Genomic DNA, 14,525 nt, shown 5'->3' with positions numbered 1-14,525 from the left:
GCTTGTCAAATGAGCTCTGCTTTCATACCCCTCCCATTAACTCTTAGCTTCCTTTTATCTCTTTCTAAATCCTTTGGTTGGGTGGGTGGGGGAATGGTTCAATGGTTAAAGGGGCTTGCTCCCAAAGCCTGATGGCCCAGGGTTGATTCCGAAGTACCCACATAAAACCAAATGCACAAAGTGATGCAGACGTGTAGAATTCATTTGCAGTAGCAAGAGGCCCTGGTGTGCCATTGTTTCTCTCTCTCCCCTTGCAAACAAATAATTAAAAATACTTTAAAAATAAATCCAACCACACATGGTGGCACACGCCTTTAATTTTTTTAATGTTTTTTTTAACTTAATTAATTTGACAGAGAGAGAATGGGTGCCCCAGGGCCTCCCGCCACTGCAAATGAACTCCAGATGCATGCGCCACCTTGTGCATCTGGCTTATGTGGGTCCTAGGGAATGGAACCGAGGTCCTTTGGCTTTGCAGGCAAGCACCTTTAATCCCAGCACTCAGGAGGCAGAGGTAGGAGGTTCTGTTTTGAGCACTTTCGCCCAAATCAAATGTCATATATGGTAGAACATTTATATTGTGTATTTTTAAAAATCCACACAAGGCCTTCCGCCACGGCCGCCACACAGTGGGCAGGGCTTATCAAGGCAGCGGCGCCATGCCATCCTTCCCTGGCTGCGCTCACTCATCCCTCGCTGCCAGGCCGGCTGGCATTTGATTCTTTGACCATGCCTGGGTCATTTCCTTTTTTTAAAATTGTATTTATTTATTTATTTAAGAGAGAGAGAGAGAGAGAGAGAGAGAGAGAATGGGCACACACTTCCTTTGAACACAGAATCCAGGCGGCCAAAAGATGTAGAGTCCTTGCCCTTGAGATCTACTTTCCTTCTCATTATGTTGATCAAACTGGTGTGGAAAAATACGATGGTGTAGATGCTGGAAAGTACACCATTGGCTTAGGTCAAGCCAGGATGGGCTTCTGCATAGATTGAGAGCATATCAACTCTCGTTGCCTGTAGTTCAGAATCTGAGGGAGAGAAATAGCCTTTCCTATGATTACACTGGGCAGCTAGAAGTTGGACCGAAGACAATCATTGACAAGTCAAAATCAATCAAGTCGAACTTGATGCAGCTCTTTGAAGAGTCTGGGAATACTGATATAGAAGGAATAGAAACAACCAGTGCGTGCTGTGGGGGCACAGCTGCTGTCTTCAATGCCAACTGGATTGTGTCCAGCTCTTGGGATGGACAGACAGTATGCTCTGGTAGTTGTAGGAAACATTGCTATATATGCCACAGGTAATGCCAAACCTACAGGTGGAGTTGGAGCTGTGGTTCTGCTCATTGGGCAAAATGCTCCTTTAATTTTTGACCAAGGGCTCCAGGGGACACACATGCAGCATGTCTACCACTTCTACAAGCCCAACATGCTTTCTGAGTACCCTGTAGTGGATGGAAGACTCTCCATACGCTGCTACCTGACTGCACTAGACGGCTGCTACTCCATCAACCACCCAAAAAAAAAAAAAAAATCGTGCCCAGTGGCAGAAAGAGGGATGTGATAAAGATTTCACCCTGAATGATTTTGGCATCATGATCTTTCACTCACCATGTTGCAAAGTGGTTCAGAAATCTCTAACTCAGATGAGATGTTCCTGAATGACTTCAATAATGATCAGAACAGATACAAAAACAGTATCTATAGTGGCCTGGAAGCCTTTGGGGATATTAAATTAGAAGATACTTACTTTGACAGAGATGTAGAAAAGGCATTTATGAAGGCTAGTTCTGAACTATTTAACCAGAAGACAAAGGCTTCTTTGCTTGTATCAAATCAAAATGAAAATACGTGTACATCTGCTGTATCTGGTTCCCTTGCTTCTCTTCTAGCCCAGCGCTCACCTCAATGGTTGGCAGGGACGAGGACTGGAGTGTTCTCTTATGGCTCTGGTTTGGCTGCCACTCTGTACTCTCTTAAAAGTTACACAAAGCCGGGCGTGGTGGCGCACGCCTTTAATCCCAGCACTCGGGAGGCAGAGGTAGGAGGATCGCCGTGAGTTCAAGGCTACCCTGAGACTCTGTAGTGAATTCCAGGTCAGCCTGGGCTAGAGTGAGACCCTACCTCGAAAAACTAAAAAAAAAAAAAAAAAAAGTTACACAAGATGCCATGCCAGGGTCTGCTCTTGACCAACTCACAGCAAGTTTATGTGATCTTAAATCAAGGTTTGATTCAAGAATTTCTCTAACACCAGATGTCTCTGTGGAAAGCATGAAGCTCAGAGAGGACACGCACCACTTAGCCAATTATATTCCTCAGTGTTCAATTGATTCACTCTTTGAAGGAACATGGTATATGTGCGAGTGGATGAAAAGTACAGAAGAACGCCTGCTGCCCCTCTCCAAATGACCACGCTTTGGATGAAGGAGAAGGACTCGTGCATTCAAACTATATATCAACAGAGCATATTCCATGCCTGCTAAAAATGGCCAAGACTCCCAGAAACAACAGCCGAACCAGAAGCCGCCTCATTAGTAATGGCGAGCACTAAGATCCTCTGAGGCGTGAGAGTTCACAGTGGTCTGGGGCTGGGTTGGGAATATGTGTATGACTGGAAAAATGGGCTGTCTGGGGACAATTTTAAAGGATTAAATGTTGCTTCAGTTTTTATGTGACTGACACAGAACCCAGAAAACTGCCGTGTTTGGAAAAGTCTCTGCTCGACTTGGTAATGTGCTTCCTGTTGTGGTCGGCCAACGCTAAATGTACTCAATGACGTTAAGGGCTCCATAAAACTTTATACCTCTCTGGTCCTTTGTATGCATGCAGTTTAGTTTGTAAACATGGTATGAACTGAGTGCTTTTGTGAGAAGCAGCAGGGGTATTGTCTCTAATTTACAAGAAAATTTTTTACATGTATGTAAGAATTTTATACTTTGGACAAATAAGAAAGTACCTGTGGCTTTTAAGAAACTTTTCTAGCTTGGGGAATATGGACATAACATGTAAAATGCACAAATCCAGCTTGAAATTGGCAAGGCAAACATATTTTTAAAGATCTATAAACCATGCAGAGGCAGAAAAGCAGACAGGCATACTGGTTCTGGGATCTGTAACTGTAGGCCAGCAGTGACAAGTGATTCATCCCCTCTTCAGAGAGATGCCAGCATTGAGCAGTCTTGGGAAACAAGGTTCATCTGGGGTTTCTGATCAGTTCATGGTGAACTGTGCTAAGCAACACCAACATGTTACTGGTATGTGAGGAAGCATGCTGCAATCCTTATTCTAAAGGATGAAGGAAACCTTTGGTTGCTTCCTTTATAAAATTTAAACTAGGAAGGATGGCGTGGGGCATTACTAGGTTACATATGCTTCAGTATTATAAATTCACTTTCATAGACTGACAGCATAATGAAATTCATGGAATAAAAGTTATTTTCCTTTGTGGTTGTGTGTACTTTTTTGTGTATCTAATCAGTGAATATAGGAAGATACAACTCAAGTTTTTACATAGGCTAAGTAGCTAAAAAGAATATTCCACCCTAAGATCTGGAAATAGAATTTATAACATTTTCCTTAGACTTACACCGTAAAAGAACAAATAGAAAATATATGGGATGAATAAGATTGCTTAGAAAGTTTTGTAGGTGTTTTTGGTGCTGAACTATATCAACATGATTAGATTGTAAAAGAGAGATCATTGGAACTAATGTACAGAAATAATTTTTAAACTTTATTTGCTGTTAAATTCTATAAAGTTTCAGTTATCTAAAAATACACACAAACATATAATGTTTTAGATTTCAAGGTGGTATATAATATAGTGTTTGTAAAATATTCTTGTCTAATATGAACTAGTATTTTGATTGTACATTTATAATTTGTAAAAATGATTTCATTTTAACATCTACTGATATAGATTAATAATAATTTAAGTTCAGATTTAAAGAATGGTGGGGAAAAGGTAGATGTAATGCTTTGGCAAATATTTGGGGTTCTGTATGCTCTGAAAGAGTCATTTAGTATTGGTGCCAAGATCTGGGTTTTGTCAAAGTCTATTGCCAGTAGTGGGCAAGCTTGATAAAGCTGGCACAGAACAGTAAATGCACACCTTACTATTACTGAGGTGAATAACTTGGAAATAAAAGTATAGACAAATTTCAGATAAAAAAAAATCCACACAAGCCTGACACTACCTACACAAGACCATCATAAGAGGAGGAAAAGATCATGAAATCAAAATAAAAGAGAGACTGTTTGAGATGAGTAAGAGATATGATGGAGAATGGAATTTTAAAGGGGAAAGTGGGGGGGGGACGGTATTACCATGGGGTACTTTTTATAATCATGGAAAATGTTAATAAAAATTGAGGGAAAAAAAATCAAAAAAATCCACACAAACAAAACTGTGCATTTTCTGAATGTGTACACATTCACACACTCAAACGTGCTTAGGTAAATATCTAAAAGATTCAAAGAATGGACACTAACCTGGGTAAGATTACCTCTAGAAAGAACAAGGAAGTAGGAATCAGAGAAGCCAATAAAGGGGAATTATAGCCTTATAATGGTCTGATTTTTAATTTTTTTCTGTTTTGGCCTTAAAAAGATAACAAGAGAGACATGTTAGCTGGGCGTGGTGCCGCATGCCTTTAATTACAGCACTCGGGAGGCAGAGGTAGGAGGATCGCTGTGAGTTCGAGGCCACCCTGAGACTACATAGTGAATTCCAGGTCAGCCTGAGCTAGAGTGAGACCCTAACTCGAAAAACCAAAAAGAAAAAAAAAGAGAGAGAGAGAGAGAGATCAGGTTGGAGTTGTAGCTCATTTGGTAGATGGCCTGGCATGTACAAAGCCCTAGGTTCAATCCCCAGCACCACATAAAACCCAGTGTGGCCAGGTGTGGTACACGCCTTTAATCCCAGCACTCGGGAGGCAGAGGTAGGAGGATTGCCACAAGTTCAAGGCCACCCTGAGACTACAGAGTTAATTCCAGGTCAGCCTGGACCAGAGTGAGACCCTACCTTGAAAAAAAAACAAAAAAACTAAGTGAGATGGGCATGGTAGATCATACCTTTAATCCCAGCATTTGGGAGTCTGAAATAAGAGGACAGCTGTGAATCTGAGGCCAACTGGGCTACAAAATAAGTGCCAGGTTATCCTGGAATGGAGAGAGACCCTGCTGGGGAAGCAGAAGAAGCAGTAGCAACAGTAGCCTCACCATCACCACCATCATTATCATTACCATAATCATCCGGGGCTCAAGAGTTGGCTCACTGGTTAAAGATGTTTGCTTGCAAAGCATGCCAGCCTGGGTTCAATTCCCCAGCACCCATGTAAAACCAGATGCAAAGTGGTGCATGTTTCTGTTATTCATTGTCAACAGCAAGAGAACCTGGGCATGGCTATATATACAAACAACACACACAAATAGATAAAATTGAATGCTAAGGCAAAATGTGGAAGCAGTGAGTACTGATAAATCTTCATGAGGAAGGGATATACTTTGACTGTCAGCCTTCAGTACCCACAGGTTTTCTTTTTCTTTTCTCTTTTTTCAAGGTAGGGTCACTAGCCCAGACTGACCTGGAATTCACTATGTATTGTCAGGCTGGCCTTGAACTCAATGTACTCCTCCTACCTCTGCCTCTCAAATGCTAGGATTAAAGGTGTGTGCCACCACACCCAGTCCCATGGGTTTTCCATCTGTGCATTCAACCAAATATCAAAAATAGTTGAAGCCGGGCGTGGTGGCGCACGCCTTTAATCCCAGCACTCGGGAGGCAGAGGTAGGAGGATTGCCACGAGTTCAAGGCCACCCTGAGATGACAGAGTTAATTCCAGGTCAGCCTGGACCAGAGTGAGACCCTACCTCGAAAAAAAAAAAAAATACAAAAACAAAAACAAAAAAAAAAATAGTTGAGAGCTGGGCATGGTGGTGCACTCAGGAGGCAGAGGATCACTGTACGTTTGATGCCAGCCCAGGAGTGCAGAGCGAGTTCCGGGTCAGCCTGGGCTAGAGTGAGACCCTACCTCAAACAAACAAAAAAAAAAAAAAAGAAAGAAAGAAAAAAAAGAGAAAGAAAATTGACAAAATTGTTTACCCTGAATGTACACAGATATTTTTCTTGTCATTCTTTCCTAAACAATAAAGTAAAACTATTTACATAGTATGTACATTGTGTTAGATATTATAAGTAATATAGAGATGATTCCATGTATATAAAGTAGCTGGGGAGATGACTCGGTGGTTAAAGGAGCTTGCTTGGAAATCCTACAGGCCTGGATTTGATTCGCCAGTACCCACATAAATCCAGATGCACAGAGTGGCACATGCATATGGAGTTCATCTGTAGTGGAATGAGGCCCTGGTACACCCATCCCTGGTGCACCCATTGTCTCTTCTTCTCTCTCTAGCATGTGCAAATAAATAAATACTTAATATATATTAAGAGTATGAATATATGTTACTTACAAATACCTCATTTTATACAAGGGACTAGGATTTTGGTATTGGTAGGGCATCCCTAGAACCAATCCCCGGTGGGTATCAAAAGAAGGATGTACTATTCTTGCAACTGTCATTACATTTTTTAAAAAGTCACATAAATGAATTCTCCTGGATCACTCAGATGTAAATTCAATTTTGCCTCAGGATTTTACTACCTAATCTGCAATTACACTTAAGATTACAGTAATATCAAACAGGACTTCTTTAACCATAAGATGTTAGAAGAGAGCCAGACATGGTGGCACAAACCTTTAATCCCAGCCTGCGGGAGGCAGAGGTAGGAGGATCACGGAGAGTTTGAGGCCAACCTGAGACTACACAGTAAATTCCAGGTCAGCCTAGGCTAGAACGAGACCCTGCCTCAAAAAAAAAAAAAAAAAAAGAAAAAAAGAAAAAAAGAAAAAAAATAGGTTAGAAGAAATACACAAAAAAAGGAACAAATACAGGCAAAATCAAAAATCAAATAAGCTGGGCATGGTGGCGCATGCCTTTAATCCCAGCACTTGGGAGGCAGAAGTAGGAGGATCATCATGAGTTAAAGGCCACGTTGAGACTACATACTGAGTTCCAGATCAGCCTGGGATACAGTGAAGTCCTACCTCGAAAAACAAAACAAAACAAAACAAAAAATCAAATGAGGGGCTGAAAAGATGGCTTAGCAGTTAAGGCATTTGCCAGCAAAGCCAAAGGACAGATGCACAAGGTAGAGCATGCATTTCGAGTTCGTTGGCAGTGGCTAGAGGCCCTAACACACCTATGTTCTCTCTCAAATAAATAAATAATTTTTTCTTAAATCAAATGAAGCTGGGCGTAGTGGTGCACATTTTCAATCTTAGCACTTGGGACGCAGAGGTAGGAGGACTGCCATGAGTTCGAGGTCACCTCGGGAAAAAAAAAATCAAAGGAAGCTGGGTGTAGTGGCACACACCTTTAATCTCAGCATTTGGGAGGTAGAGGCAGGAGAATTGCTATGAGTGGCCACCCTGACACTACAGTGAATTCCAGGTCAGCCTGGGCTAGAGTGAGACCTCACCTCAAAAAAACAAACAAAAAAAAAAAATCAAGTGATATATTCAAAACAAGAAAACCAAATTTCCCTCAGAATAGAATGTTATACGGAACAACTGTTTCACAGTAATTTAAAGAATGGTATAAGGAAAGAGTCGTCATACAAAACAGCAACATAGGCATGCTAAACAGGCATGCTTGCAGCTGACACTAACAGTCACACCATGAAATGGCTGACTTCCAGCAAAACATCATCTGTTGCACTGAAGTTATTTGGCTAATCTGAATTTGGGGTTAGAATGCTAGGTCTACTTCTTCCTGCTCCTCATCTTTTTTGTAGGTTTGCAGAAATCCTTAAAATCCTATGACATGTTTCAGGCTAAGTTTGAGAAAGCTGCTATGTGTTATACATGTCAAGACCAAGCCAGCAGATGGTAAGATGCTATTCATCTACGGCCACTACAAAGGATTGTGAGCAACATAAACACAGAACAACTCAGGATGTTGGACCTCAAACTCAAGGCCAAGTGGAAACAAGCTGAAAATACTCAGGGGGGGAAAAGAAAACATTAATGCTTACGCTGACGAAGCAGAGGAGCTAAAGGAAAAATATGAATATTAAAATGCTGGATCTTTTTCCAAACAGTGTCTCATGTAGGCCAGGCTGTCCTCAGAACTTGAACTTCCAATCCTCCTTCCTCCACATTCTGACTGCTGGGATTACAGGCATGCACTACCACACCTGATTGAAGCCATTCTGGGGATCCAGCCCAGGGCTTTGTGCATGCTAAGTAAGCACGCTACCAAATAAGCTACATCCCCAAGACACTGGATTTGGTTGCCAGGCATGCATTTACCCTAGAATTATCCAATGTCTTATTTTTTTTGTTTTTTCCAAATAGTGATATAATGAAAATAATCAAATAAAATAACCAGTTAGCAGGGTGTAGTGATGCATGCCTTTAATCCCCGCACTCAGGAGGCAGAGGTAGGAGGATCGCCATGAGTTCGAGGCCACCCTGAGACTACATAGTAAAATCCAGGTCAGCCTGAGCTAGAGTGAGACCTTACCTCAAAAAAACAAAATAAATAAATAAATAACCAGTTAACTCCAATATTTTTAGAACATGACTCCAACAGATTAAGGGCTAAAACAATTGCTGATCCTTTAAGTATTTTTTTTTTTTGTTTGTTTGTTTCTGGAGGTAGGGTCTTACACAAGCTGACCTAGAATTTACTATGTAGTCTTAGGCTCACCTTGAACTCACAGCAATCCTCTTACCTATCTCCCAAATGCTGAGATTAAAGGCATGCACCACCATGCCTGGCAGAGAGAGAGAGAGAGAGAGAGAGAGAGAGAGAGAGAGAGAGAGAGAGGGAGAGAGAGAGAGAGAGAGAGAATGGGCACACCAGGGATCTAGCTGCCACTTTGTGCATCAGGCTTTATGTGGGTACTGGGGAATCAAACTTGGGTCATTAGGCTTTGCAGGCAATCACTTTAACTACTGATCAATCTCTCCAACCCTCTCTAAGTAATTGTTAATCTGAGTTCTATTTAATATACAAGTTACCTTTTTGAAAAAGTGAATTTTCTTCCTTTTGCTAGTATTTAATTTTAAGATTGTCTTGACTTTTGGTTAAGTATATACTTCTATATATTTAAGTTACATCAGGATTTAAGCAACATTGGCAATCTCAGAAAGTAGTTTCACCTTTTTTTTTTTTTTTTGGCTTTTGGAGGTAGGGTTTCACTCTAGTCCAGGCTGACCTGGAATTCACTATGTAGTCTCAACCTGGCCTCAAACTCGATGTGATCCTCCTACCTGTGCCTCCTGAGTGTTGGGATTAAAGGGATGCACCACCATGTCTGGCTAGTTTTACTTTAAATGGGATCTTTATATTACCAAAGTTTAAAGACCACTAAACTACACAAATACATGAATGTAGCATAATTTTCTAAATTCCTTCTTTCCAAAGGGTATTGGGTAGATTTCAGTTTGGAACTATAAATAATGCTGTAACAAATATCAACATGTTTGCACAAAGCTTTTGCCTGCACTTTCGATCACCTGCTCAGGTATATCAGAGGGTACAAATGCATTATGAAGCTTCTTGATGGATGCTGTCATATAACACAAAAAACTGGTCACCTCTGGCTGGAGGGATAGCTTAGCAGTTAAGACATTCGCCTGCAAAGCCAAAGGATCCCGGTTTGACTCTCCAGGACCCATGTAAGCCAGATGAACAAGGAGGCCCATGAGCCTGGAGTTCATTTGCAGTAGCTGGATGCCCTGGCATGCCCATTCTCTCTCTCCCTCTCCCACTTTCTCTATCAAATAAATAAAATATATTTTTAAAAACTGATCTCCTGTATCACAGAAAGTCATGAACACTGTCTTGTTTTTATTTTGAAATACTGGACAATCTAATAGAAAATAAATTATCTCCAATGGTTGCTTTAGCTTGATTTTCTTTGATAAAGCTAAATTACTTGTGTTGGTGGGATATTTGGAGCTTTTGAACTATTTATACCACTTACCTCATCACCCCCCAATTTAGGTCTTGATGTTTTTCTTATTGACTCACATAAGAAATTTGGGGTATGTCACATCTATTCAATTTTTAACTTTCTCCTTCCTTACCTTCTTGAGCTTTTCTATCTCATTTTCATCCTTTTTCACTGTCTGTTCCCACATGTGTACTTTATCCTGGTCTTCCTTCAGTTGGTTCTTTTCAAAATCCAACTGGATGCCCAAACGAGTCTTCTGATTCTCAAACTCCAAACTGTAGAAAGAAAGGGGAACTAGGCCTAGAGCTCAAGGCCTTCAAGTTACTGCTGAATATCAATCACCATCACCTCAACCCACATGCACACAAAACTATACCCAAAAGCTAAACGAAAACTTGCGTAAAACAAAGGCGACTGGGCCAGGTCCCATTTATTCCCTCTAAACACTGGAGACTCTAGCATCTCCCCCATGTCCTAGGAAGCATAAAAAGATCTGAATCTACTGGCTATGGGGTGTGTGTGTGTGTGAAGTTTGTGTATGGTGTGTGATATGAAGTGATGTGTGGAATCTGTGCACATCTGTGCAGATGTGTATGTTTGTGTGCACAGGCTAAGAACATCAGGTGTTCAACTCAACAGCCTGTTTTCTTGAAACAGTCTCTCACTCAACCCAGAGCTAACATTTTCACTGGTTTTGCTGTTTGTTTGGATTTGCCAGTGAACTCTAGTAAATGTGTGATAAGTGCCCCCTGCAGGAGTGGGGTTACAGATGTGCATGACCATGCCCAGCTGTTTACATGGCTGCTGGAGGATCAAACTCAGGGGGTCTCAGGCCCTTACACCTGTGCAGGAAGTGCTTGTGATCACTGAGCAATCTCCCCAGTTCTGCTTTTATTTTACATACAATATCTCTCTTCTTCTCATCAACAGCCCTACAAGGCATTACCCTAATTTACACAGGAAACTTAGGCTAAGAAGTTAAAGAGCTGGCACAAGGCCACACAGCCAGTAGACAGCACATATGAAATTGCCACCCAAATTTACCATCAAAACCCAGGCTTGCCAGGTGTGGTGGCATGTGCCTTTTAATCTCAGCTCAGGCTGAGATAGCAGGATCACTGTGAGTTTAAGGCAAGACGAGGCTACAGACTGAGTTCCAGGTCAGCTTTTGCAAGACTAAGACCCTGCCTCAAAAACAATAATAGCAACAACACTCTTTTCTATATGTCTTCACCCACAGTGTAATAGAGGGTTAACAGGGCTGGTATCCCAATTGTGCCCATTAGTACTAGTGTGAACTCAGGCAATTAGATTTTTTTTTTTTTTTTTTTTGAGAGCGACAGACTCAGAGAGAAAGACAGATAGAGGGAGATAGAGGGCACGTCAGGGCTTCCAGCCTCTGCAAACGAACTCCAGATGCATGCGTCCCTTGTATATCTGGCTAACGTGGGACCTGGGGATCCGAGCCTCGAACCGGGGTCCTTAGGCTTCACAGGCAAGTGCTTAACCGCTAAGCCATCTCTCCAGCCCTAGATTTTTTTTTTTTTTGAAGGGGGAGGTTTCCAGGTAGGGTCTCACTCTAGCCCAGACTGACCTAGAATTCACTACGTACTCTCAGGTTGGACTCAAACTCACAGGGATCCTCCTACCCCGGCCTCCCTAGTGCCGCCACACGCAGCTAATTGGATTTTTAAAACCCTAAATTCCTCATCTGTGAAAATAATCTCAGTTGGGGAAGTTTCTTTCTTTTCTTTTTCTTTCTTTTTTTTGTTTTTTTGCTTGTTTGTTTGTTTTTTAAGGTAAAGTCTTACTCTACACCAGGCTGACCTAGATGGAATTCACTATGTAATTATATAGTCTCAGGGTGGCCTCAAACTCACAGCAATCTTCCTACCTCTGCTTCCTGAGTACTGGGATTATAGGCATGCACCATCATGCCCGGCTCGGGGAAGTTTCTTAATCAGTTAATATTTATAAAGTGGTTAGAACCATGCATGGCTGATACATAGTTACTACTTATAAATCTCAGTATCATCCTCCCTGCCAGGAATATTGGCTATAATCATCTCTATCCCAAGATTTTAGAACCAAGATCATAGAGAAAATACTCCAGTCCTTGATATGGTCCTCTCCCCCTACTTCTTCAGAAACTCAGAGTACATAATGAGCACAAATATTCTAGCAGGGGGCTAGAGAGGGCTTAGCGATTAAGGCATTTGCCTGTGAAGCCTAAGGACCCAGGTTCAATTTCCCAGTACCCTAAGCCAGATGCACAAGAAGGCGCATGCGTCTAGAGTTCCTTTGCAGTGGCTAGAGGCCCATTCTCTCTCCATCTGCACTCCCCCTCTCAAATAAATAAATTAAAAAAAAAAAAGATTCTAGCAGGCCAGGCGGGATGAGCTTCCAGCTGCCCCTCCAGCACCCAATGTGGTGTGACACATGTTGTTAGATTTCATGCCAGCAGCTTAAACCTCAGTCACTATAATCCAAATGGAATGTAATTAACTCTATAATTTTGAGCTTTGTAATGTTAAGTCCAATTTCCTAAGCATGACTCATAAAGCTCTCTGTGATCTGGCCCCTGCTGACCTATCCACATCCTCTGACTGTTTCTATGCTCCAAGCATTCAAAACTACTTACTCTCCAGAACAAGGCATGCTTTGTCACACCTCCAGCCAAGCATGTCATTCTCACTGTCAAGAACTCCCTTCTGTCACTGCTTGGCTGGCTAAATCTACTTACTCTTCAGGTCTCTAGTTCATTACTCCTTGTTCTTGGGTTTTTGTTTTTGGGTTTTTTCCACTTATTTATTTGAGAGAGGAGAGAGAAAAAGGCAGATAGAGAATGGCACATCAGGGCCTCCAGCCATTGCACACTCACTCCAGATGCATGCACCCCCTTGTGCACCTGGCTTACGTGGGTCTTAGGGAGTTGAACATGGGTCCTTTGGCTTTGCAGGAAAGTACCTTAACTGCTAAGCCATCTCTCCAGCCCCCACTCCTTATTCTTTAATGTATTTCTTGGGAGTTCAGACCAGGTTCTTAGTTTTGCAACACTTCATTGGTTCCTTCTTTTTTGGATTTCAGGTGCAAAGTTAAGCTGAGCAAATGCCTTAATCCATAATGCACATGCCATTGCTATTTATGCATGACTTTCCCCTTACCTCCTTTAATTCAACCTATAATTTCTACAGTCATCACCTTTGCTTTCTATGAATGCATACCTCAAAGGGACATACACATCACACACCCTTAAAACGTGTACTTGTATGCCAATTTCAAAATTTGCATATGCTAGGCATGGTGGTACATGCCTTTAATCCCAGTGCTTGGGAGGCACAGGTAGGAGGATCACCATGAGTTTACGGCTTACCTGAGACTACATAGTGAATTCCAGGTCAGCCTGAGCTAGAGTGGGACCCTACCTTGAAAAACAAAACAAAACGAAACAAACAAACAAAAAAACCACCATCATAATCGGAGGAAAAGATAATGACATCAAAATAAAAGAGAGACTGATTGAGAGGGGGAGGGGATATGATGGAGAGTGGAGGTTCAAAGGGGAAAGTGGGAGGGAATTACCATGGGCTATTGTTTATAATCATGGAAGTTGTTAATTATAAAAAAATTAAAAAAAGAAAGGAAAAAGAAATCTCAAATTTTTCCAGTAAATACTAAGTTTATAATTTATCCATGCTATTGCCTATAAACTGACTCTTGCTTTGAGTTGCTCTGTAGTGTTCCACAGTCTGTATATTGACCATATTTAATTTAACACTTTCTTTCCATGGATGACCACCTCATTGCTACCAACATTGCACTAACACAGATTATGCCAAAATGAACAACCTCTAAATGTGCCTCTTTCTGATGCCATGGCAAGACTCTCTGGAACACATACCCAGAGGAAGAGAGAGAAAATCTCCTTATACTAAAGGAGACCTATGTAGACAATTTTAGCAAATATGACTAGGTTGTTTTGGCTTATATCCCTTTAACTAAGAAATTGAGGGCTGCAGAGATGGCTCAGCAGTTAAGCTCTTGCCTATGAAGCCTAAGGACCCCGGTTCGAGGCTCGATTCCCCAGGACCCACATTAGCCAGATGCACAAGGGGGTGCATGTGTCTGGAATTTGTTTGCAGTGGCTGGAGGCCCTGGCATGCCCATTCTCTCTCTCTCTCTATCCGCCTCTTTCTCTCTCTGTCTGTCGCTCTCAAATAAATGTTTTTAAAGTTGAAAAAAAAAAAGAAAAAGAAATTGAGTATATGCATCTGGGCATGGTGGCACATGCCTTTAATCCCAGCACTCGGGAGGCAGAGGTAGGAGGATTGCCTAAGTTCAAGGCTACCCTGAGACTACATAGTGAATTCCAGGTCAGCTTGAGCTAGAGCGAGAGCCTACCTTGGAAAACCAAAAAAAAAAAAAAAAGAAAAGAAAAGAAAAGAAAGAAAGAAAGAAAGAAAGAAAAGAAATCGAGGGCTAAACCAGGCATGGCATAT

The 14,525-nt window shown here is 41.6% G+C and overlaps 1 protein-coding gene and 1 pseudogene across 1 annotated transcript in view; one reads left to right on the top strand and one right to left on the bottom strand.

Annotated features, from left to right (window-relative positions):
- Smc1a (structural maintenance of chromosomes 1A) overlaps window positions 1-14,525 on the bottom strand; it is a 60,695-nt gene that overhangs the window by 15,447 nt on the left and 30,723 nt on the right. The window contains exon 16 of the mRNA XM_045140242.1: window positions 10,160-10,301. Within this exon, the coding sequence (XP_044996177.1) occupies window positions 10,160-10,301 (142 nt within the window). The remainder of the gene's footprint in view (window positions 1-10,159; window positions 10,302-14,525) is intronic.
- On the top strand, window positions 730-2,550 carry LOC101609583 (annotated as a pseudogene).

This window comes from Jaculus jaculus, chromosome X (assembly GCF_020740685.1).
Source record: "Jaculus jaculus isolate mJacJac1 chromosome X, mJacJac1.mat.Y.cur, whole genome shotgun sequence".
NCBI lineage: Eukaryota > Metazoa > Chordata > Mammalia > Rodentia > Dipodidae > Jaculus > Jaculus jaculus.
This window is presented reverse-complemented; position numbering and strand designations above follow the sequence as displayed.